Source organism: Anabrus simplex, chromosome 1 (assembly GCF_040414725.1).
Source record: "Anabrus simplex isolate iqAnaSimp1 chromosome 1, ASM4041472v1, whole genome shotgun sequence".
Taxonomy (NCBI): Eukaryota; Metazoa; Arthropoda; class Insecta; order Orthoptera; family Tettigoniidae; genus Anabrus; species Anabrus simplex.
The window spans coordinates 1,724,547,523-1,724,574,757 of record NC_090265.1 but is presented as its reverse complement, the minus strand read 5'-3'; the positions used below and the strand labels follow the sequence as shown (position 1 = coordinate 1,724,574,757).

Genomic DNA, 27,235 nt, shown 5'->3' with positions numbered 1-27,235 from the left:
TCCAATTCTTCTGTATGAGGTTCAAGTGAGCGGTAGATTATAAAATAAATAATTATTCCCCCAAAACCGTTTGACGTACAAAGTGATGAGGTATTTTATAGGCTCAGCTGACAGTGGACTCTCCAAAATATAAAACTTTGAATAATAAATTTCATTTTAAAGCTGTAGCGAAGCACGGGTATCTTGCTAGTCTATATATACTTATAAGAAAACATAAAGGTCCAATAATACTGCTCTGTGGGACACACCTCTTTATCTGACCCTGTAACAATTAAGAGGAGAATTCCTCAATACAGTATAATCTTTACAGGATCAGATAACACTTCACCTACTCTAATACTATGAGTTCTATTTTCTAGAAATGTAGCCACCCATTCCACCACTCTTTCATCTAGTCCAATAGCCCTCATTTTCATAAGTAATCTCCTGTGATTTACCCTATCAAAAGCTTTGGATATGTCAATAGTGATACAGTCCATTTGACCTCTGAATCTAAAATATCTGCTATATCTTGCTGGAATCCTACAAGTTGAGCTTCACAGGAATAACCTGTCCTAAACCCTAACTGCCTTCTATCAAACCAGTTAGTAATTTTGCAAACGTGTCTAATATAATCAGAAAGAATGCTTTCCGAGAACTTACAAACAAGTCAAGCTGACTGGCTTGTAATTATATGCTTTATGTTTGTCACCTTTTCCCTTGTACACTGAGGCTACTATTGCAACTCTCCATTCATTTGATATCGCTCCTTCATGCAAACAATAATCAAATAAGTATTTCAGATATGGCACTACCACAGAAATCTTATCAATCCCAGGTGCCTTTCTAGCTTTCAACTTTTGTATCTTTTTTTGTAAATGTCTTTATCATCATAAGTAAATTTCAGTATTTTGTCAGTATTAGTCGCCTCCCCTATCTGGACATTATCTTTATATCCAACTACCTTTACATATTGCTGACTGAATACTTCAACCTTCTATAAGTCCTCACATATACACTCCCCTTGTTCATTCATGATCCCTGGAATGTCTTTCCTGAAACCTGTTTCTGCCTTAAAGTATCTATACATATCCTTCCACTGCTCCGTGAGCTACTTCAATCTCTTCTTATTCCTGAAACCATTCCTCACTCTATTTCTTTCTTATCTACACTTCTTTCTTTACCTCTTTATTTCCCTGTTATAATATAATGGATATTTACTATCCCTTGCCACTTTTAAAGGTACATACTTGTTTTCACATTTATCAACAATTGCTTTAAACCCATCCCATAGGCAGTTTACATTTTTGTTTACCATTCTCCATTGATCATAATGGCATCTTAAAAATTTCCCCTTCCCCTCTTATGAGCCATATGGTATTGCCTAACAGTCCTACTTTTACAACATTTCTTTCTAACACATTTATTTTTAACGACAAAGAGATGTTCATGATCAGTTATACCATCTATCACTTCAGTTTCCCTACAAAGCTCATATGGTTTTATCAGCACTACATCTAGAATATTTTTCCTTCTAGTTGGTTCCATCACATGATTCAGCTGTCCTCCCCATAATAACTTATTCATCATTTGTTGGTCATGCTTTCTCTCATTCGCATTCCCTTCCCAGTTAACATTTGGCAAGTTCAGATCACCCAGTACAATAATGTTCCTTTCTGTGCCATTCCCCACATAGCTGACTTTCTCATCAAATAATTCTGCATCAGTGTCAGTGGCAGCCTTGCCAGGTCAGTACACTCCAAAAACATCAAGCTGTCTATTGTCTTTAGAGATGAGTCTTACACCTAGAATTTCATGTTCCTCATTCTTAACCTTTTCATAGCATACAAATTATTCTTTCACCAGTAAAATACTCTCCCTCCTACCGTTCCTAACCTGTCTCTACGATAAACACTCCAGTTCCATGAGAAAATCTCTGCATCCATAATATCACTTCTCAGCCATAATTTAATTCCTATTACAATATTTGGTAAATATACACTATATATCAAATTAATTCCATTCCTTTCTTACAATACTTCTACAGTTTAATACTAACAATTTCATGTCATCCTTACTTGACTTCATGCTTCCTATTTTGCCATTAATCCCTGGATAGAATGACAGTTCCGTATATAAAAATGTGAGCCCAATAAACACAATGTGATAGCTTGACTGTACCATTTAATTTAAAATAAACTTCACTGGGCTATACAATTGTTCCTGCACACTCACAGTACTGCATTTGTTGATCACAATCATATGCTCTATCTGCTCACGGACTTCTGTGATGAGCAACATCATATCTGAGAAAAGTCTTCTTGCTCACATTTTGACTGTCATCGTCGTTGCTCTTCATTTGGAAATACCATTTCAGAATGGTCTTATATTGTCTGAACATCGAGTATGCCTCTCCTGAATGGTGAGGTAACTGGGACACTGCTACACTGGTCTTATATTGTCTGAACATCGAGTATGCCTCTCCTGAATGGTGAGGTAACTGGGACACTGCTACACTACTCACACACTTATATAACCACTACAGAAATGTGTACACAATCTTTGGACCCCTTTGTACAAAATCACAAATTGTTTTGATACATCACTGCCCTAACATATCTTACAAACTTAACATATCTTGTTTTCTCTCCAAGAATGATATGTTAACACATTTCCTAAATTACAGCATAAAAACTAAATGTATAAATGCTGTTATCTGAAAACTTCCGTTAGTACTGAATATGGCAGAGAACAGACCTGTATTCCCACTGGCAGACCATCTTTGTTGAGTCCCATTGGCACCTGGGTAACTGGCAGGTGAAGGGCATTGAATATGCAGAAGTAGCTGAAGTTGTACGGTCGTAGAAGAGAGGCATAGTGATAGTGGGCAGGCATAGAACTGCTGGGGAACAGCAGAACTCCATCTTCTCCCAGCTTCTCCTGTAAATAATTTCCATCATGAGCATATGAGACACAGGGGTACACACAGAGCGAGAGAAGGAGGGGAGGGGGGGAGAGAGAGAGAGAGAGAGAGACAGAGAGGTGAAAAGTAAAACTGAAATCCCTCTGAGGGTCAATGGATCCCAGTATCATGGATTCAAACCTGGCAGACATACTCACATTTGTTCATTTGTTGGAGAGCGGAAAATAAGTCCACTCAGAACTCCATGTCGTAAAGTGTTTACCTGACAAAATTAATTTAAACTCTGCAATAGATCACCCATACATTTGTGCTCTGACCGATAAATTACATTAGTGTCTATTATCTGTCTCTCGACTAACCGAGGTTCTGTGTTATCTGAGCCCGATCAAAAAAATGAAGTAAAGATCATGTTCCATTAGTGCCAAACAATTAAATTGTTTCACAGCTCACGTCTAACTGCTCTCTTCTAGTCGGTATCAGACTGAACGAGCAATACGACGACTCCATTCCTTCGTGGCTTCATTAATTTGTCACTAAACATTATCCAATTGAATGATTACTGCTAAATGATCAGAGTCACATTTTGCACATTCTTCAGAATTTAAATTTTAATGTTAAGGTTGTAAGATCCCTGGGGGAGTCTGTTAACCCCTAGAGGGCACGTCCCCGGGTGGCGGATAGGGGAACCCTACAGTTCAGTAGCGCTGGTTGAAATACCCAATACAACCCGCGGACCAACAGGCAGCCCAGTTCCTGAGGGCTTTAAAATATTGGGACACCCTCTCTCTGGGGGGGGGCACAAATATGGAGGGCCCAAGCCCAGCGTATAGGTGAAGATCCCATTGGCATCAGAGGCAGAGAAGGTGGACTTCGGTACGACATCGGTGGCGGAAGAGGGAAACTTCTAGCGTCTGTACTCCAGAGGAGCGGCTACAGAAGACATCTGTATTCCAGAGAAGCGGTTACAGAAGGCGTCTACTCCAGTGGAGTGGCCTAGAATAACATCTGGCAGTAGGTATAAAATGCCTTTGGGAGTGGCGACTCCATGGTAATAATAGCCTATATATGGTATGGTACTAGTAAATCAACCTCAGAAAAGGCTAGGGCATGCCCCGCTTAAGGCAACTTGCAGATTTCAGGGTGCTGGGGGAACTGTGAGAAATGGGCGACCAGTAACCAACAGTAAGATAGGAATAGTAAATCTTATGGCCCTAAAAGGAAAGACGACCGGGTGAGTTGGCCGTGCGCGTAGAGGCGCGCGGCTGTGAGTTTGCATCCGGGAGATAGTAGGTTCGAATCCCACTATCGGCAGCCCTGAAAATGGTTTTCCGTGGTTTCCCATTTTCACACCAGGCAAATGCTGGGGCTGTATATCTGTGTCGGTGTGACGTAAAGCCCCTAGCAAAAAAAAAAAAAAGGAAAGACGGAGGAAGTACAGTAAAACCTTGTTAAGACGTTTCTGCAGGGGACAGCAGGGATATGGCAACGCTAGATACGATTTCTTCCCGGCATGAGGGCATTTTACGTCGTGTATCCGTGAGCACAGTAAAAACTATACCTAACATTTCTAAAAATGAGAGGAAAGTATTAAAATGTGTGAAAAACATGAGAGAACAATTCTGCTGGGGCTTATAAAATAACAAGTGCACTGAAAGGTTTGAAAAACACCAAACAACAAATATGAAAACATATGCAGGGGGGTCAATATAAATATCAAGTATATCTAAAACAAATGGTAGTAGAAGCCTTTTATTTCATAGCAGGGGGTTATTATTACACTGAAGAAAATGGAAATTGCACACCCAGAAGGAGTGGTGCTACATTGCTGCAATTGAACATGCAGGATGTGTGTTCGGTTGTTCTTCGATGATTACACTTTCAGGTCCCTCTGACCGCAAGTTTGGACAACAATCAATACAGGATGTGCCCACCACGAGCTGCAATACATTGATGAATTCATACTATCCACTTCATATCCGTATCGACTATATGATCCAATTAATTAATTGAAGGAACAAGAATCCACCTGATCGATACTTTACTTTTATTTAGCCTTAGGCTATTTCAATAGACATTAAATTAAAAGTTCAGAACATGTTTCGAATGCATTGCATACATCATCAGCTGCTTACATTTGGCAAAAGTAAAATTAGCTAAGAACAGGCCATAGATTCACAGACATTAAACAAGACCTAGCAATTCTCAATAGGCTAAACAAGGGAAGGTTAATGAACAGTCTAGAAAATATTCATATACTTCTAGACAAGTCAATTAATAAGGACAAGAATCTGAATGAAGTAAATGAACAGAGAAACCCCTTATTTGAATGCATATTGAGATACATTGAGTTATTACGAAGGAAGCAAACACGCCCAGCGCACACTTCAAGCAATCACAAGGCCGACACGTCACAAGCAGTAACCACCTCCCCGCCCGATATAGCAAATGACAACACGTCCGCATTTCCCCTCCCTCCTAACCAGGCTAACTCACGAACTACAGCATACAGTTACAATACAAGGTTGAAGGCAGCCGGATTAAACCCACTCCCGTAGCACGGGAAGTTAAACAAACACGCAAGGCAAGGGTAAGTTCATACTTCCATACTTTCCAACACTCAAAGACTTATTATCCGTCACGTTTTTCAAATTCCAACTAATAGCCGCATTTTTTCCTGTCGGTTACAGGTCGTGATACAGACGATCCAACGTTTTTCAATTCAAACTACAAATAGCAAACTTCACATTCGGAACAAGGCACACGTCTCCACCCAACAGGAGACAAGAGACATGAAAACACCGGATGCCTTCTTAAGGAAACTTTTTTACCAACAGTTCAACAGAAATACTTCACATAGTGCATACAAGTTCTTCAGTAATCAACGAACTTATGAAAATTCACAAGACTTATAGTGAACTATATTTTAGTCCATCAGTGCTTTTAACATCAAGATTTTTTAATAATAAGTTATAGTTTGACTAACAATTGCCTTCAATGCATCCATCCTGTACCCCCCCCACATCCATTCACACATGCACGACTAACACTTGTTTTTAAGGTTTTAAGAAAATTGTGAGACTGTTCTTAGTTAATTTTACTTTTGCCAAATGTAAGCAGCTGATGATGAATGCAATACATTCGAAACATGTTCTGAACTTTTAATTTAATGTCTCTTGAAATTGCCTAAGGCTAAATAAAAGTAAAGTATCGATCAGGTGGATTCTTGTTCCTTCAATTAATTAATTAATTAATTGGATTGATGAATTCGTCAAGGCATGGAGTCAATAAGGCCCTGGATCGCTTCCTGAGGAATTGTGGCCCATGCCTACTGCACTGCACGGGTCAGTTGTTCCAGAGTTGTGGGTGGCTGAGGACGGTTGGCCAGTTGTCGACCCATCATGTCCCACACATGCTCAATAGGACTGAGGTCCGGGGATCTGACGGGCCATTCTAAGGTTGTGATGTCGTGGAGAGCTTCTCTGGAGATGCACGCAGTGTGAACCTGGGCATTGTCCTGCTGAAACATCCCATTAGCAATGTTCGCCATCATAGGGACAACCACTGGATTGAGTACCCTATCAACGTACTGTCGAGCAGTCATAGTGCCCTCAATAAGCACTAATTGTGATTTCACATTAAAGCCAATAGCTCCCCAGACCATAATGCTTGGTGTTGGCCCTGTGTGCCTCTCGACAATAAGATCTGGGCGGCCCCTCTCCCTGGTACATCGGCGCACACGATTCCGGCGATCACTGCGGGCAAGACATAAGCACGATTCATCACTACAGACGACCCTATGCCATTCGTCGACCCACGTCGATCTTTCTCGACACCAGGCCAGCCTTACACGTCACTGTTGTGGGGTCAATGGAGCACCTTCTGCAGGGACACGGGACCGTAAGCTAGCTGCACGCAGGCGATTACCAACTGTTTGTTGTGTAACGTGGGGTGCCACAGTTGCTTGAATTTGCGCTGCTGTTGCATGGGGTTCCATCCGGGCCATCGGAATGATGCGGCGATCCTCTCTCACAGTTGTCTGTCACACTGGGTCTATGCCAGGTCTACAAGTGTGGGTACCTTCATTTGACCACTGCTACCATACACGTTGTACCGTAAATGCTTGTCGGCCAACTCGTGCAGTGACAGTCCTTAGCAATAATCCAGCCTCACACAGCCCAATTATCCGAGCCCTCTCAAACGGTGACAGTTGTTGATAGCGTGCTCTTCTCTGTCGTCGAGGCATGGTTGACGGGGAATACTTCACTGCACAGACTGCAAGTCAACTATGCTACAATAGAGTCCGTATACTGGAGTTGATTCCTCCGCGACCAATCACGTGGGGAGACCTGTAGCACCAATCCAATGGGTCTGAAACTTTGATCGTTTGCATACCTACATGGCATCGTTCCATATCTTGAAAATCAACACAAATGACCAATGCCTTCTTGGTAATGAAATTTCCATTTTCTTAAGTGTATTTTCTGATCGCACTCTTAGACAATAATTGGAGGTTACACTCGTACATGTGCGACCGGCAGGATTGACTGTCATCCTGAAAACTTCGACCTATAGTTGAATGATCGAGTCGAAACTTTAAGGTGCGTGTTCAACATTTGCGACCTCTGCGTGCTTAAAGATGCGGATGCCAGTCCACTTTCTGAAAGATTTTAATTTTGTCTTTATTAGTAAGGAATTTTACTACTTTTTCTCTACAATGCTTATTGAAGATAAAAGGTTTCCACCTATTCAATACATTGACATAGTGATTCAATTAAGACATCACATATTTATTATAAACTTTATGGTGTACATTATGGTACCGGTTTCGGCATCTCACGTGCCATCATCAGCCATTGAGAAAATAATTGCAAGGTATGTTGGATGAATATAAAAAAATAAAAATCTATTAGTACAATATAGAATATATACAGACCTAATCAGAATAGTATGCTCTGTTAACACACCCAAAAGAGATAAAGAGAAGATGGAAGGAATACAGTGTGAGGACTCAACAACAAAGGATGATATATGGAGTTAGCAGTACAAAAGATGAAGATGGAAAAAGCAACAGGGATGGATGAAATCAGTGTGGAAATGATAAAGGCTGCTGGACTGGTATGCAGTCATTGAGCTGACTACTAAAGTGTATGTGGAAACACAAATGTATACCAGAAGACTGGAAAAAAGGGATAATAATACCAGTGTTTAAGAAAGGGGACAAGAAAGTTTATGGTAATTACAGAGGAATCACACTTATATCGCAGGTAGTTAAAATACTGGAAAGGATATTAGAAAGAAGAAAGATTGAAGGAGAGTTACAAGAAGAACAATATACAGTAGCTTCAGGAATGGAAGATCTACAGTGGACCCAATCTTTAGCATGAGACAGCTGATGGAAAAGAACTGGGAGTATGGAAAGGATCTGGTCATGTCTTTCATAGATATAGAAAAGGCATATGATAGTGTCTCCAGAGAGAAGGTTTGGGAAATCATGATTAAAAAGAGACTTGGAAGAGAAATGTTAGAAATAGTGCAAGCAATGTACAACAACTGTGTTAGCAGAGTCCTGATCCCAGTTGGAAAGACAAAACGGTTTATGAATAAGACTGGATTAAGACAGAGGAGTGTGCTGTCATCTCTTTTGTTTATTATGGTCATAGACAAAAATGTAACGGAAACAAAGGAAGCCTATGGAGATAAAGATATGAAGATACTGCTATTTGCAGATAATGATGATGTGATCTGGGGAAAGAACAGCAAAGAAGTGCAACAGCAACTAGATGTATTGAACGAAAAAATTGAGAAATATGGCATGAAAATCAGTACAGAGAAAAGCAAGACGATGGTGATGTTGAGAGGGGAAAGCCAAGGAAAGGGCACTGTGAAAATTGGAAGTCAGAGCCTGGAAATTGTGGACAGCTTTAAATACCTAGGAAGTGAATTAATGCAAAATGCTAGAGTGGACATGGAGATTAGCAGGTGGGTACAGCAGGGTAATGCATTCTACCAAAGTGTAAGAAAACTTGTTTGGAACAAAGAAGTACCAAGGAAAAGTAAAGAGATAATGTACAAAATGTACTATGTACCCATACTGACTTATGCAACTGAGACTTGGACTTTGACTAGCAGGTAAGAGAGTAGAATTCAAGCTAGTGAGATGAAATTCCTAAGAAGTATGATAGCAAAGACTACAGTGACTCTATATGTACAGTGTGGCCAAGGCCAGTCCAGCCGCCATGTTTTAGCCAAGTACTCAATCAGCTGATAGTTCAAGGAGATTAATATTATTATTTCAATAAAGAATAGACTAGGTCAATGTTTTAAGATGTTATTCGTTTTGCTTATGCTGTATGTGTACAGGCCTGTCAGTATTTGTTATATTCAGTGTCTGACTACCTGACGTAAAACTTCAAAATTTAGAGTTATACGTGGTTTAGGCCTACAAATCACAATTATTGAAGAGGTTAGAAATTCTGTATTGGTAGCTAGGCCTATCATAACATTTATATTATAATACATGTGGCATAAAATAGTATAGTCGTTGTCTTGAATAATGTATGTGAGGACTGTAAAGTTAGCCTACATTTAATATTTTTCTATTTGCTTTACGTCGCACCGACACAGATAGGTCTTATGGTGACGATGGGACAGGAAGGGCCTAAGAATGGGAAGGAAGCGGCCGCTGCCTTAATTAAGGTACAGCCCCAGCATTTGCCTGGTGTGAAAATGGGAAACCATGGAAAACCATCTTCAGGGCTGCTGACAGTAGGGTTGGAACCCACTATCTCCCGGATGCAAGCTCACATCTGCGCACCCCTAACTGCACGGCCAACTCTCCCGGTCATTTAAATTTTTTAAAAAACTATAACATTACCATATATCAGGTTACATGGTTTTACATATTAGAATATACAACGCAGTATCATAAAAGTATACATAGAAATGTACTTTTTATATATAACATCAGTATGTATGTAATCTGAACACGCACAGAAGATAGAAAATAATATGACTAGTTAACCGATGGGTAGAGAAAATTGTATTATCTATCTCCATATTTATGTTAACGTAATATAAGTTAACATAATATACTGTACCATTTTACTTGTGGTGCTAGTAGAAATAATAGCGAAAACCTGCTACTCTTTTGTGACGAAAACAAGCAACTGCCATGGTCCCCAGGTTGTGTATAGTGCTCCTTTAATGATGGCTACGGTTTGATCCCCGCAACAAGGAATTAAATATTAGTATCACTATACAACATATCTATCGTTTGAGAAAATACTACTTGTTGCTCGGTGAAAACATGCAGTTTCCCTCGTCCCGGTGTACTTGTATTCAGGACTCAATTATTGACCACCTGCTGTTTGATTTCCATGATGTGGGACTAATTCTGTGCCCTGGTTCGGTTAGTATTGGCAGATATCTGCTGTATTTTAAACATCGGTTTTGCTAATGCATTGTTATCACTGTTATCAATAGCTTCTTCTTTTTCTACCGCTCTTCCCACAACTGTGGGATTGTGGGTGGGAACTGCGTCACACATGTGGATTTGGTCCTGTTTAACGGCCGGATGCTATTCCTGACGCAAATCGTATATGGAGGGATGTAATCACTATTGCGTGTTTCTGTGGTGATATATAGTGTGGTATGTTGTCTGAATATGAAGAGGAGAGTGTTGGGACAAACGCAAACACCCAGTCCCCAAGCCCGAGCTATTAAAATACCCCACCCGGCCGGGAATCGAACCCTGGACACTCTGAACCGAAGGGCAGTAGCTGAACATTCAACCACGGAGTCAGACTATTATTGTTATCATTATAATGTATGAGAAAACTCAACTTGATGCCAGGCGGCACTTACAAGCATGTCCTTTAATAGATGAATAGCCATAAAAGTTTGAATTCGAGAATATATCAATCATAATACCTCATACGGTGAAAATGAATGAGACTTAGAGTGAATGATTGGGAGTGGCCTTTCCTGTAAGTTTTGTTAAGTACAGCTTTCAGTTAAAACAAACATTTTCGGGGATACTTGAAAATTTGTGAAAAATAATATAATCGTGAAAAATCTCTGTTATTTTCCTTACACGGTAAAATCGCACAAAACGTAAAATTTCGGATATTATATTCCAAACAACTTTCTTTATGTACAGGTTTTCGATACGGAGAATATTAACGGAGAAATCTGACATTTACTGTCTTGGCCTTTATAAAATTACTAACACATTTTGTTATTATTGTTACCATTATAATGCATGAAACAACTCTTCTCGTTGTTGGGAGCGTCTTATAACGTGCTGAAAACAAGCAATTGCCTAATTTAATTTTAAAAACTTTTCCTGATCTGTTTCTGCAACCATAAGCATAACAGCCTGGCGTAATTTTCTTCAAAACTCAGACCTCAGAAATACGTAAATTCACACACATTTCTTAATTAATAATGCTAAATAATCTTCCATGTTTAATAAAAAACATATTTTCGGTGTATTAAGGTTAAAACAGGTAGCCTGTACTTCGCTGAAATTGCATAAGAGTGATCTTACCCTGTGCTGAACACATACGTTTAAATCAGCTGATGGGACATTTGGCTAAAACATGGCGGAGCCACTCAGAATGAAGCACTCGCTGGCCACACTGTACATATAGAGTCACTGTAGGAAAGACAAGGAGAGACAGAGTGAGAAATGAAGATCTTAGGAAGGAAGTTGGGATAGGAAAGCTAAATGAGAGGGTTGAAAAGAATAAACTAAGTTGGTATGGACATGTAAAGAGGATGGAGGAGAATATAATTCCAAGACAGATGCTGGAGGCAAAGTGCGAGTGCAAGAGAGCAAGAGGAAGACCTAGAACAAGGTGGATTGAATCAGTGAAGAGCAGCATAAGAAGACAAAATTTAGACTGGAGCAAGATTGTGGAAGAGGAATATGGAGAAGTGCCATAAATACCCAGACCCGGCAGGAGCTGGATAAGGGAAAATGATGACGATGATGATAATGATGAAGGTTGTAAATCTATAACCCAATCTTAAAAGCATGGAAAAAATTAAACACAGTGTAAAACACAACTCATTTTATTAAGGTGTGTACAGACTTGCTCATGAGCCGCTCACACAACCAGGGTCGCTAGTGTAGACGAGGTTGTGAGCGTCGTTCAAGCCAGCTGGGGTCGGTTTTCTCGGTGAGCACAAAGGGATGCTCACCCTCAGCGTGGATGACAAAGGAATGTGCTCGCATATCTGTACCTGATTCTGTGAGCCAAAACATGGCAGCCTGGTCGAATGAAGATGGACTTGCGCTAGTCGACACTTATCGGACACATTCTATTTTATGGGACCCGAAAAATAGGGATCACTTCAAATAAACACGTGAAAGAGGATATACTGCAGGCTAGTGTATGCATCTCCCATGGCAAAGAACTGTAGAGTTACTGTTAATTTGAAATTTTAAGTATACACATAATTCAGAAATCGACCAAATCCCAGAATTAAAAAGGAGAGAATTATAAATAGGTACTATTAAAGGAGAAACTATTTTCCATTTTCTATTTAAAAAATTTAATGTGGTTAAAAATATACGAGCTACATAATTAGTTAAAAAGCTCCCCACAGGATTCCTCGAGCATACTTTAACTGCAGTGTTCCTGGGAAGAGACTAATAGGAAGACCTTTGAAATTAGAAATGTAAACTGGCGTCGCATATATCAACAAGATCTGTGAATGGACAGGACAAACTGGAGGAACCTCATACACAACCGTATCCAGCTTGATGGAGCAAAGAAATGATGATGATGATGAGATAAAAAGGAAAATCAGAAGTGCCTCAGTCTTACATATAACTTAAGTGATTGTCAATGCTATTTATTTTAGGGTTATGTTTTGACTCACAAGTGGCTATAATAGGTTGAACTCTTTGTTGTGAAGAAGAAAAGAAGTGTGCTAACAAACAGTAGGTGTCATTTTCTTTGTAGTGCATTTGTCATCGTCTTACAAATATTATTATTCTTTACTTATATGATGGAAGACTCAAATATGTTGGTACTGAGAACAGTGTTGTGCAAATATCTCACTGAGTGTATAATTTGTGTACAGTGATACTTTCAAGTTGTGATTGTTGAGAGTTTATGACGAACCAGGGTTCTTAGTGCAGTAAATCAAGTTGTTTATCAGCTTACAGCTTCTTTCATTAGTGGATCATACCTGGCAAATTACCCTATTATTTTCAGGGATGAATGAGTGTCAGGTAAGGTAATACAGCTGTTGTGGTGCCTAAAAATCAATCTGCAGTGATAAGAATCTAAGGCGATGAAAAAGAAGAGTGATCCAGGAAGGAGCGAGGTTCGGCTGCAGTTTGTCCCCTCTCCTTTTCAATGTTTATATAAGACAGGCAGGAAAGAAAATCAAGAGAGCTTTGTAAAAGGAATCATCATCCAAGGAGAGGAACTCTAAACTCTAAGATTTGCCGATGATATTGTTATTTTATCTGAGTCTGCAGAAGATCTGGAGAAACTGATGAATGGTATGGACACAGTCTAGAAGGAGTACAAAATGAAAACAAAAGTAATGGAGTGCAGTCGAACAAAGTCAGGTGATGCAGGAAATATTAGATTAAGGAATTCAGTCTTAAAGGAAGTAGATGAATATTGTTACTTGGGTAGCAGAATAACTATACTCCGCACGGCCTTACTTCTAAATTGAAGTTTCGCAAAACAAATGAGCATCGCCAATCCTCTGTTGCCAGCGGGCTACACCCGCGAGAACAGCTGATGCAATACGACCGCGGTAAACAGCCATATATAGTAAAATGTAATACCGTACTCAGAAAAACGAATACATATGGAATGAAAACAAATTCATAAAATCTACACTTACTAACAACATCTGACACTAATAAGAGAATATATTATTCAGAATAAAAGAGAATTAGGAAATAACACATCACTCACCGCCAATGGCTGACACAGGAAGGAGGTTATGGCCTACAAAGGAAACACTCCACTGATCTCAGAGTCACTGGAACCCTCTAACGATGAATCATTGTCACTATCACCAGGTCCCAAAGATATTATTAAACTTTCGACGGAGTTCTCCAGTACATCTTCATCTTCCCACGCCTCACGTATTAATCTTTGTGTACTGCGCACAACTTTCCTCCAGTCATCGGCACTGACGTTCACCACAGCTTCGGTTAACAGGTTTTCCACCTCGGGTACAGTAAAACGCTTATTTTTTGTTGCAACATAACCCTTAACCTGAGCCCAAATCTTCTCTATTGCATTGAAGTGGCAATGATAAGGTGGAAGTCGAATAACTTTATGTCCATGACGTCTTGCAATTTCGTCCACGACATACACAGGAAATTGTGGCTTGTTTTCTTTCACAAGCTGCAACAGTTCACCTTTCTTCATGTCGTCCCGCACAGGAATGTTGTGCCTCCTTAACCACTCAGCAAGAATCGACTTCTTTGCTGCCATTGTCGGAGCTTTGTCTTGAATTACGGAATGGTAGGGGGCATTGTCCATTATTATTGTACAATTTTCAGACAGGTTATTCATCAATGTGTATTCAAACCAGTTCTGAAAATTGACACTATTCATCTCCTCGTGGTAATCGCCAGTCTTCTTAGACCTCAGAACATATAAACAGTTAGGTACAAATCCGTTTGCGGTACCGGCATGTAGCACAATAATTCTTCCCCCCTTTCCAATGGGCACTGCCATTGTACCTTCCACAGAATCATCTGTCCAGCCTTTTCCTACGGTATGGTTTGCATTAATCCATGTTTCATCTAACCACACAATCGAATCAAAATTTTCCTTCATAACGTCCCTTAAAAACCGGCAGCGCCACATCACAATATCACTTCTCTCCATTAACACTCGGCGACCGTTTAATTTCTTGTAACGGAATCCCAGTTCCTTTACCACAACATTCAGTGAAGTCTTGCTGCCTTTAAATAGTTCGCTTTCCTTCAGAGACTCACGTAGCTTCGCAAGAGTAGGGTGTTCTTTTCTGCGGTAGTAGTCATAAATATGACGACGAATGGCATCTTTCTCGAAACTGTCCAAGTTCGTCACTGGTTTGGCCCGATTCCTTTTCTTACCCGGTGTTTCAAACTTAGAGGATCCAGGAGATTGTTCCTCAGCGTGGTATTTCTCCTTTCCAATTGCCACTACTGTGTATTTACTCACTTTGGTAGCGTCGGCAGTTCTCTGTACAGCTTGTGCTAAAGGAAGCAATGTAGCACCGTTCTCCTTTTCTTTCTCAAAGTACTCGCGCACATTGGACACAATTTCACGAGCCTGGCTTCTCAAGGGCGTGCCTTGTCCCACACGTCTCGATTTCTTGCCACTTGTCTTTCCCGAACTACACTGAGACATGGTAAACACGACGAACTAAGTACACTGATACACGGACGTAAATAAAACTACAGCTATTTAATAATTAAACCTATACTGTACTTATGCTATGCTAAACTGTAAACTACGCTATACTGTACTATACTAGAGAGATAAAACTTATATGATAAAACACTAATTACTGGAGGAAAATGCAAAAGATCGCGAACCGTACCGAATACCATACACGTTGAACGAGATAGGTTAACCACGTGGTGAATGTAAATATCAGACTTGGCAACTAGGTTTCGAGATCGTGCTCTGCCGATATAAATCGATATAAATGGCAGGTTGGGATTGGTTGGATGTCTATGCTTCGGTGCACAACCACCAGACAGAGCCAAAATCGGCCTAAACGTCAATTTAGAAGTAGAGCCGTTCGGAGTATAATGATGGCAGAAGTAAGGAGGACATAAAATGCAGACTGGGACAAGCAAGAAAAGAAATCTGCTCACTTTGAACATTTCTACAGGAATTAGAAAGACTTTTTGAAGCCTTTCATCTCGAGCATAGCATGGAAGTGAAACATGGACGATATCAATCTCAGGAAGAGAAGAGAAGAGAAGAGAAGAGAAGAGAAGAGAAGAGAAGAGAAGAGAAGAGAAAAGAAGAGAAGAGAAGCTCTTGAAATGTGGTGTTACAGAAGAATGCTAAAGGTGAGATGGGTAGATTGAATCACGAATGAAGAGAGAAGAGATACTGAATTGAATTGGTGAGCGGAGAATGATTTGGCAAGATTTAACCAGAAGAAGATATAGAACACATCGTAAGACACTCAGGACTTGTTCAGTTGGTTTTTGAGGGAAGTGTAGGTAGTAAAAATGACAGGGGTAGACCAAGGTATGATATAACAAACAGATTATAGTAGATGTAGGATGCAGTAGTTAAGAAGAAATGAAAAGTTTAGCACAGAATAGGGTGGCATGGACAGCTGGCCTCAATTTCAATGTGTACACATTCTGATGACTTGGATCTCTACTTTTAACACCATTTTTTTTTTTTCCCCCCCCACATCTGATGATTTGAAGGTCACTGAATTTCTGCTGGGACAACAAAAAGGTTACACAAAACTTCCCTGTTTCCTATGCGAATTTGATAGCAGGACACCGAAAAAACATTGAGATAATGTACATCGGCCTGAAAGGGAGCACCTTCAACCAGGATCAAAAAATGTCTTGAATGTAAGTCTTGTTGACCGTGAAAAAGGTATACTTCTACCCTTGCACATCAAACTGGGAGTGATGAAACAGTATGTTAAGGCAATAGACAAAAATAGCCCATGTAAAATTCAAAGGAGTATTTGACAGATCACAGATTCGTAAACTGATGGTGGACAAAAATTTCACAGAAACGAAGGCTATAATTGAGGAAGATGCATGGAATACATTCAAAGAAGTAGTCACAAAATTCCTTGATAATATCAAAGACCCCTCTATACAGTACAAAGAAACTGTGAGAAACATGTTGGACAAGTTTAACCAACTCGGTTGTAATATAAGCCTAAAGCTTAATTTCTTAGCAACACATCTGGACTACTTCCCTCGAAATTTAGCAGCCACAAGTGAAGAGCAAGGCGAAAGGTTCCACCAGGATCTCAAAGATGCAGAACGGCACTACCAGGGATGTTGGAATGTAAATATGATGACCGACTGCAAGCGACTACCCTTCCAGAGAGCACTCGGGAACTTCAAAAACTCAAATTTTACGGGAAATGGAAAAATATGACTGAGTAAATTTGAATCTATCAAAGAAACTATTTAAAATAGTTTATGTTAGGTCCACCTTGTCAATACACTTTTAACGAATGAAAATTATTTATTCTATCATACATGTTTCAGGAACAACATGCATTCCTTTCATCAGTGAAGTCAAATCAAGGAATAAAAAACAATATAACACTATCGTTTGTTTAGCCCACAATTTAAAGAAGTCATCATCATTAGGGAGCGGGTTTTTATGTGCTAAAAATGTGAAAAATATTTATTTTTTTGTGTGCTGAAAAACTTTAAAATATATGATAACAAATTAAAATTATTTCCCTTTAAATATCACATAACTACTCGCACTCAAGATATAAATAAGTATAACGTTTTGAATTATAATATGGTGCAACCAAACGTGCTCCTTAAGGCAAATTGGTGTCTGTGTATGGAAACGTGCAGTATGTATTAATTTTTTATATGTCAGAGTAGATATTATGAATGGTTATTTTTTTTAAAGGTAATGTTTTGTTTAAATATGGCAAAAACAACCTATCATCTTTGAAAAAATGGTACCAGTTCGTACTCACCCATCACACGTTGGAATATTAGTTGCTAGAAGTAGTCTCAGAATTACAGTGAACAACAAAGGTCATCTCCAAATTGTCCATCACAAATGCATGCCGATTATCTCTAAACAACGTCTTATACCTTGAAAATGATCGCTCCACATCACAGGAAGTCAGACGTGCATCATTAAAGAGAGAAATGTCACCAACACTAACGCCATCAATTTTGCCAACATGAGCACCCTCTAATACATTCGAAATTTGGCACATTGTTTGAAATCCTCCGTTTTTCTGAACAAATTTTGATATTTGACCTTTAACAGTCCCTGAACATGCAAAGCCAGGAGTGAATCTAATTTATTTTCAACAGCGTGCACTTCCTTCACTGTTTCGGACAACAGGTTAGTGGATTTTTCAAGTATGTCTATAGTTTTACACAAGAAGCTTAGATTGGCAGATATAAACGCCAAATCATTTTTCAAAGAGCTGTCTTTCAGGATCTGTTGAAGAATCTCAATTGATGACGCGTCGTTTTTATCTAGTGCATTCACAACGGATGCAAAACTTTCTAAATTGTCTGCGTAGTATACCACAGCACTAAGCCAGGTATCCCACCACGTAACAATAGGCAGAGGAGGAAGTGCAAGATCCGGGTTTTTCTCTTTAAACAGATCGATTCTTGAGGGTGCTTTTACGAAGACTTTTTTTGCCATTAGACACTAATTTATCCACTTGAGGATACTGAGCCCGCACAGTTTCACATAACCTGTGTAGAGCATGAACAACGCAAGTTACGTGTATCATTTTCAGAGAGCTCACAGAAAGGCCTTCAGCTGCCTTTTTCATGTAAGCTGCAGTGTCAGTAAGGAAAAGCAATACATGGTCGTATTTTATACCTTTTGGCCAAAGTAAGTGCATGGCTTCATTGAATAACCTAACTACAATGACATGGTTTGCAGCAAGCATTTCTTTCACGCTAGCAAATAAGAATGTTCACAAGCAGTTTTGTCATTCTTCAACACACCAACTACAACATTTCCTACTTTTCTGCCACTTGAATCAGTGGTTTTGTCAATGCTCAGCCACAGTTTTTCGCTATTACATACTGCCCGAATTCTCTGTAAAGTTTCTTCGTAACATTTTGGGAGATAGTTTTTCCTTAATGTGGATTCGTCTGGAGGCTCAAAATTAATGTACTTTGTTAGGAAATTTCTCAGTCTCGAATTATTTATTTTGCCAAGAGGAATGTCGGCGCAAACAAATGCTCTGCATACATCTAAATAATACTGGGAATATTTAGATGGGCCTGCATTTGAAGTAGCTGGTTCAGCTATTAGTAATTGTCGCGAACACACACACGAAGCACCCGCAGTATGCACTGTCAATTGTTGGAAAACCTTTGTTGCTAATAGAGTTGTTGAAATTCAATCCCTCACTGCAGTCTCAGATTGGAGACATGTACCTATTCACAGCAATCCAGCTGACACCTGTCTCCGGGTGTTTTACCCTCACAAATGTTTTCTCTTGATGTATGGCGGCATGGTCCCTCCTGGTTGCACGAATTGTCCCCAGTGTATCCTGATTTTGTTGCCAGTAATACACTACCTGCTGTGAATGCAGAATTGAGACCTTTTTGAGAGTCCTGCTAGTTAATGTGCACCCACCTGAGTTAGAGAAGTTTTCTTCCTTTCTCAAACTCAAGCGAGTTTATAGCTATGTTCTGTGATTTATTACCAATTGAGGATTAGTGAAATGAAAATAATTAGTTTGATGCAGGCTAGTGAATATGGGAAGGAACTTCATGACTTGAGGTCTAATAGTGTAGCTGCCTCTTCGAGTTCATTAAAAACTTTGATTCCGTTCCTGGATGATAACGGGTTGTTCAGAGTCAGGGGTCAACTCATGCATTCTCAATTGGAATATAATGAAAAACACCCTATCATTCTTCCTCCGAAACACTTTATTACTAAACTGATTGTTAAACATGAACATGAGATGCTATTGCGGCCCTCAGACTGTATTGTTTTCCTTGCGAAACAGATTTTGGATTCCACATGGGAAGACCGTTATTCATGGTGTGATCCATTCTTGTTACAAGTACTTCAGAAGCAAACCACTCACATAATGGGTCAGTTACCCTTGTATAGAGTTGAACCGTTCTTACCTTTTGTTAAGGCTGGTCTTGATTATGGAGGCCCAGTCATCATAAAGGGTGATAACCCGAGGAGTAAGATAAAGTTTAAAGCAATACATTGCTCTCTTTGTTTGACTTGCTACTAAGGCAATACATCTTGAAACGGTGAAGAGTCTAACGACTCAGGACTTCCTCGCCGCTTTTAGAAGATTTACGGCACGTCAGGATTTCCAAATCTCATCTTGAGTGATAAATGGCACAAATTTTGTTCAAGCCAACAATGAGTTATTAAGATTTATTAAGGATAACTGTACTGAAATAGAAGAATATTCATCTAATTTGAATGTGGGTGGGCTTTGGGAGGCTGGAATAAAGTCCACAAAATCACTTTTGAAGCTGACCACAGGAAAATGCATTCTTAACTTTGAAGAACTGAGTACTCTTTTGTATCAAATTGAGTCTATGTTGAACTCAATACCTCTCTGTTCAATGACTGACAACCCTAATGATCAATGCTATTTGACACCTGGACATTTTCTAGTAGGGAGACGATTGACCTCTGTCCCCTCTCCAGACATATCCAACAGCTCCTACTCTTGTCTAACTAAATGGAACTTGGTGCAACAGCTGTATCACATTTTTTGGCAGAGGTGGTCACAGGAATACATACAATCACTTCAACAAAGACGTAAATGGTTTTCCATAGGAAAGTGGACTCCAACTGTGGGAGACTTGGTGCTTTTAAGGGAGGATAACCTTCCTCCTCTGGACTGGAATAAAAGTTCTCTGACTTGATGATATAATGTTGTACCTTTACTTAGTTTGCTATTAATTTCAATGTTGATTTCATTACTTACATTAATAATGCTACCCAGATATGTAAACTGTTCTACATTCTCTAACCGTTCTCCGTCTATGTTCACTTGGCTTCTCTTTTTCTCCTTTCCACAGTGCATGACTATGGTTTTCTCTTTACTAATTACCATTCCAAACTCCTTCAGATTTTTATTCCAAATGTCCAGTCTCCTTTGTACTTCCTTTTCTCCTTTTCCCCAAATCACCACATCATCTGCAAATATCAAAGCATTCACTTCATCACTACTGATACTCTGTTTTACAAGTTTTATGATTTCATCCATCAAATATAATAAACAATAATGGCGACAGTGCACTTCCTTGCTTGAGACCTTTTTTGTATAAAATGTTTCAGTAACCACTCCCCGCTTGTACACTGCTTTTACTCTCATGATACAACATTTTTATCTTGTTAATTAATGATTTTGGTAAATTCCTTTTCAGTAAGCATTCCCATACATGTTTTCTCTTAACTGTATCATAAGCTTGGGTAACTTCCTTTTTAGACAATCTTGGAATGTCGTTCTTTTATCCTCCTTCTCCAATTCCCAAATTCCGATCTTTGGTTTCTTCTTCAACACAATTTCAGGGAATTTTACTTGTTTTAATACCACGATTAATAATCTATGATCACCTTCCATACTTTCAATGGGGATTATCTTCGTATTCATGACGAATCTTCCCAATTCTCAGTCTGTTATAAAATCGATGAGTGTTCCCTACTGTCCATCCCAACTATATCGGCTAATCTTATGGCTATTCCTCCTCATAAACCATGTGTTCTTTATTATCAGGTTATTTCTAATACAAAAGTCCAACAGTTTCTCTCCGTCTTCATTTCTATCGCCATACCCATGTGCGCCCAGAACATTCTTATACTCCATTCTGTCAGTTCCCACATGAGTATTCAGATCTCCCATAATCATGATCTCATCTCCAACATTATGTGTTTCCAGTTCATTGAGGAACTCTTCTTTTTCTTTCACGCTACATCCTGTCTGTGGAGCATACACCTGTACTATCTTGAGTAGTTCCTTGTTTATATGTATGTGCATTATTATAATTCTTTCATTTACATACTCAATTTCAGCCATTGCTTCAACATTCTGATTCACTACAAATCCCACTCCATTTCTTTTCTCTTTACTGTTACCCATCCAGTACAAGGTGTACCCCTTTCTTAGTTTCTTCATCCCTCCCCCTTTCCATTTTACTTCACTTAATCCCAGGATATCGAGTTTTCATCTCTCCATTAGGTCAATCAATTCATTTTCCTTCCCACTCAATGTTAAAATATTTATTGTTAAAAATTGGGTTTTGTTCTCTGATCTAACACTTGCACGAACATCATCATTACAATCATAGTGTGCAACTGTAGTCAAAGACTTGTCAATTCCATTTCCAATTTTAAAATTTCATCCAAGGCTTGTATTATAGTTGAAAGCAAGTACAAATTTACTCATCTGCTGACCTGCTAAGTCTAACGCATCTGAGGATTTTCTTTCGGGGTTTACTCCCTTAGCCTTTGAAGATCCCTCTTCTCCACAGGGCAGCGGTTTCCTCTTCTAATTTTCCCCAGAGAGGATGGGTTGCCTCATCCAGATCTTCACCATTCCAAAGGTCTCTTTCTCTGCCTAAGATGCTGTCAAGGTCTTCACCCGTAACCCTGGGCATGGGTTCCACGTTATACCCCGTGAGACTGGGTTCCTGCCTGAACTTAGCTCTCCTTCACACCGGCTTACTGATGTGGAGGATACCTACCCCCGCAACATGGATGCGCCAGACAAGAATTACTCAAGTGAAGGATAGGGAAGATGACCCTATCTCCCTTGAGCCGGGTTAATGGACGTCGCACTGACACAGATAGGTCTTACGGCGACGATGGGACAGGAAAGGGCTAGGAGTGGGAAGGAAGCGGTCGTGGCCTTAATTAAGGTACAGCCCCAGCATTTGCCTGGTGTGAAAATGGGAAACCACGGAAAACCATTTTCAGGGCTGCCGACAGTGGTGTTCGAACCTATTATCTCCCGAATACTGGATACTGGCCGCACTTAAGCGACTGCAGCTATCGAGCTCAGTTCAGATGACCATTAGTCATAAAGATGTAGCCTGCATGGTTGCTAGGTAACATTGTCTGACCATCGATCCATACCTTATATCACAGCCTGCACGGTTGCTAGGGTTACACTACACATTTTGTGACGGTAACTTCTGTAATGCAAATTTTCAGATGACCACCAGTCATAAGACATATTTATGTAAAAACGGGCAAGACGAGTTTCTTCGTCATTTGCGGAAGAGCATAATGGACAAGGAGACTTCCTTCATCAATTGCAGAAGAGTAATGGGCGTGACGAGGTCACTTGTCACCCACATCATGATAATAGGCACGACGAATTAATTCGCTTCCAGTCAAAATATATTCCCCGCTACGAATGTTCGTTTCCCAGTGGAACCTCCCTGATTAAGAGGTTAAATAGAATCAATGCTCTAGCACAAACATATGTCAAGGAGAAGGCAAGGAGTAGGAAGGTGGTGGGGCTTGGCCTTGATTAAAATGGAAAACCATCTTCATGATGGGGTTCATCATCTCCCAAACTCATTCTTGTCATCATTCTCTCTCTTACCAATAGTTCAGCTCGAAGCCTCTCGGTTGCTTCCTCAGCCCATTCTGGTTTCTCCTTGGGGAACTTCTGTGCTGCCAGAAGCATGATTGCAGCCAAGGTAAACTCACTGCAGCCAACCAGTTTCTTGAGAAGTTCTACCCATAACGAAACTTCACCCTAAAGGACAATCACAATACTAGAGTAGTTTGTTGAAAAAAAAAAGAGGGTAATACTGTAAATCAAACAAATATAGAAAATGAGAATTTGCATATTCAAGGGCATGAAACATGATGACCAAAAAGATTAAATATCAAACTTAGATGTGAGAGTATAAGGTATAAAAAAAAGTCATATCTCAGCCTCTAAAAGATGTTCTAAAATTAAAAATAGTCTCTAAAAATTACATTAAAACCTTTTCTTACAACATGGAAACCATAGTGTTATTTTATTAAGAACTAGCTAATAATGCCATTTGCTTTACTTCTAGCTACCTTCGGAGACGCCGAGGTGCCGGAATTTAATCCCGCAGGATTTCTTTTACATCCCAGTAAATCTACTGAAACAAGGCTGACATATTTGAGCACTTTCAAATACTACCGGACTGAGCCAGGATCGAACCTGCCAAGTTGGGGTCAGAAAGCCAGTGCCTCAACCGCCTGAGCCATTCAGCCCAGCAGTCTCTGCAAAACATAAAGAATTTTACTCTTTCTTTCTTTGAGATGGCTAAATCCCAAAATATTATCATGTCCATTAAATGGGCCATGAAAGTATCCATCTAAATATTAACCTTTAGAATGCCAGACAACGATGTATTGTTGTTCGATACTTGTGTGTAAAGTACCAGCAACGATATATCATCATTTGAAGCGCCTTACTAACTGCATTTAGCACGATTATGAATGGCAAACTCTGCCACTGCCCGGTCCCAAGTCCGGGATGAGAAAGGAGGAGGGTTGGCTGGGTTACCAGCCAGCTACAAAACTGCTATGTGGAAAGTAATAGGATACTACCGCAATATATTCCCTAGAAACACACACAATGGCTCTCTCTACAAAACTACATAATTCTGCAGGTAAAACTCTCCCACATTCGGATCTCTGCAAGGGGAATGCATTGAGATCAAATGGAGTTGAGGAGGAAAAGGAGAAAATAAAGAATAGGATGAAAGAAGATAAGTTAAGAACTGGAACGTGGAATGTCCTTACACTTCTACAGGCTGAAAAACTTGAAAATGTCAAGCAGGAGATGAAGAAGAATAGATTGGACATATTGGGAATGTGTGAAGTGAGATGGGGAGGAAGTGGACAGGCTGAAAGTGGAGATTATACAAATTTTTTTACTTAGGAGGAGAGAAGAGTAGAAGTAAAAGGTATAATGATAGGAAACTGGCTGAAAAGTAAGATTGTGAAGGTGGACTATATTGATGACAGGTTGATTATGTTGAGACTAAAGAGTTCAAAAAAGGATATGGTTCTAATTCAAGTGTACATGCCAACTAGTCAACACAGAGATTACGAAGTAGAGATCTATGAAAAGACTGAAGAACTTATGGAGAAGGAAAAGCGATGTGCATGTATTATTATTGTTATTATTATGGGAGACTGGAATGCTGTGGTGGGCGATGGAACAGATGGCGAGTCAGTGGGAAGTTTTGGACTGGGTACAAGGAATGACAGGAGTGAAAGACTGGCCAGTTTTTGTAAAGAAAACTCTTTAGCAACTGGCAACATCTTATTCAAACATCATATAAGAAGAGCATCTAGAGTGAATGGAGAGAGATACCAAATCGACTTCATCATGATACAAAAGAGAAACAGAAACTGACTAAAAAAATAAAAAATAAAAATGCAAAAGCCTACCCTGGAGTAGATACTGACTCAGATCATAACTTTGTGGTGGGTGACATACGTGTGTCAAGTTGAAGAGAATGTGGAGAGGTAAACCAAGGGAGGAATATGACCTAGAAACTCTAAAGGAGAAAGGAAAGGCTAAGGACTTGGAAGACAGTTTTATGGCCAAATGGGACAGAGGAGACAATGAAGAACAAGTAAATGAAAAATGGAAGAAGATGAGTAAAAGCTTTAAAAATGCTGCAGGGGAAGTACTTGAGACTGACAAGTCCAAACCTGTAAGAAAAGAATGGGTAATGAAGAACATGATTAGTGAGATGGAAGAAAGAAGGAAGTGGAAGACTGTGGAGACAGTAGAAGGGAGACAGATGTGCATAAGTCTGATTAATGAACTGAAGAGAGAAACAGAACAAACAAGAGAATCATGGCTGAAAGAGAAATGTGAAGGAACAGAGAAGCTGGAAAAAGAGGGAAAGTATGAAATGATGTATCGAGTGGCTATGGAGGTGGTGATTGATGGTAAGAGGAGAAGAACTGGAATGGAAATACAAGGAATGGATGGTATGTTACTAAGTGAACCTAACAACATTCTGAAAAGGTGGCAAGAATATATAGAAAATCTGTACAAGTCTGACAAAATACCAAAAGACATGGAGATTGAAGATGATGCAAGTGTGATAAACTGATATAACTTGACAACAATATTCTCTCACCCATGGGTAAATTATGCAAGTATTGAGCTCAAATTATTATTATTATTATTATTATTATTATTATTATTTTAGGATTATAATTATTATTATGCCTTGTGATGTACATCCACTTATTAGTATCATTATTAGTTTACGATCGCATTATTTGTGAGGTTATGTCATGAAACATTTGTTGTGTATAGACATTTATATGAGTGTAGTTAATGTAAGAACTTGTACATAATTTATTATTACCTGTATTAATGATTTGTAATCCACTACAGAATTGTGAAACACACTGTAACATCCAGAATGGTACTGGGTAGACGCGTACTCAGTAGAATATAATATACATTATATCTGGGCCTTACACTCTAGAATTTATGAGAAAATGTATCTTTCTAGAAGTCTGACCAGGCACATATATGAAGAGGGGGTCTTGGTGGTAGAGATGAGTTACTGTTTAGTAGGAGTTTCACTGGTGAACACGTGTTGTAGGCTGACATGCCAGTGTAGGCAGTCGGTAGTCATCTGTTTCAACTGTGTTTCAAAGTTGTAATCTCCATGTTGAAGTGATAGGCAGTTGTTAAAATGGCGGCTTTGTTGATGTTCTCGGAGTGAAGTGTTTTGTTTGTGATACAGTGATTAAGGTTATGTGCATTCAGTTTGTAAATAACTGTAAATAAATTCGATAATGTTGATTGCACCAAGCTATTTATGATTCTGAAGATGATAGGTATCAGATACCGAGAACGAAGAATTATCTACAATCTGTATAAAAATCAGTCTGCAGTGATAAGAATCGAGGGCTTTGAAAAAGAAGCAGCAATCCAGAAAGGAGTGAGGCAAGGCTGCAGTTTGTCCCCTCTCCTTTTCAATGTTTACATAGAACAGGCAGTAAAGGAAATCAAAGAGAAATTTGGAAAGGGAATCACAGTCCAAGGAGAGGAAATCTAAACCTTGAGATTTGCCGATGATATTGTTATTTTATCTGAGACTGCAGAAGATCTCGATAAGTTGCTGAATGGTATGGATGAAGTCTTGGGTAAGGAGTACAAGATGAAAATAAATAAGTCCAAAACAAAAGTAATGGAGTGCAGTCGAACGAAGGCAGGTGATGCAGGAAATATTAGATTAGGAAATGAAGTCTTAAAGGAAGTAGATGAATATTGTTACTTGGGTAGTAAAATAACTAACGATGGCAGAAGTAAGGAGGACATAAAATGCAGACTAGCACAAGCAAGGAAGAGTTTTCTTAAGAAAAGAAATTTGCTCACTTTAAACACTGATATCAGAATTAGAAAGATGTTTTTGAAGACTTTCGTGTGGAGCGTGGCATTGTATGGAAGTGAAACATGGACGATAACTAGCTCAGAAAGAAAGAGAATAGAAGCTTTTGAAATGTGGTGTTACAGAAGAATGCTGAAGGTGAGATGGATAGATCGAATCATGAATGAAGAGATACTGAATCGAGTTGGTGAGAGGAGATCAATTTGGCTAAATTTGACGAGAAGAAGAGATAGAATGAT

The 27,235-nt window shown here is 39.4% G+C and overlaps 1 protein-coding gene across 3 annotated transcripts in view; it reads right to left on the bottom strand.

Annotated features, from left to right (window-relative positions):
* Positions 1 to 27,235, bottom strand: part of LOC136882279 (fatty-acid amide hydrolase 2) — a 215,225-nt gene that overhangs the window by 36,406 nt on the left and 151,584 nt on the right. For all 3 annotated transcript variants that reach the window (XM_067154855.2, XM_067154837.2, XM_067154846.2), the window contains exons 9-10: positions 23,186 to 23,341; positions 2,737 to 2,919 (exon numbers count right to left, since the gene is read on the bottom strand). In XM_067154855.2, the coding sequence (XP_067010956.2) occupies positions 2,737 to 2,919; positions 23,186 to 23,341 (339 nt within the window). The remainder of the gene's footprint in view (positions 1 to 2,736; positions 2,920 to 23,185; positions 23,342 to 27,235) is intronic.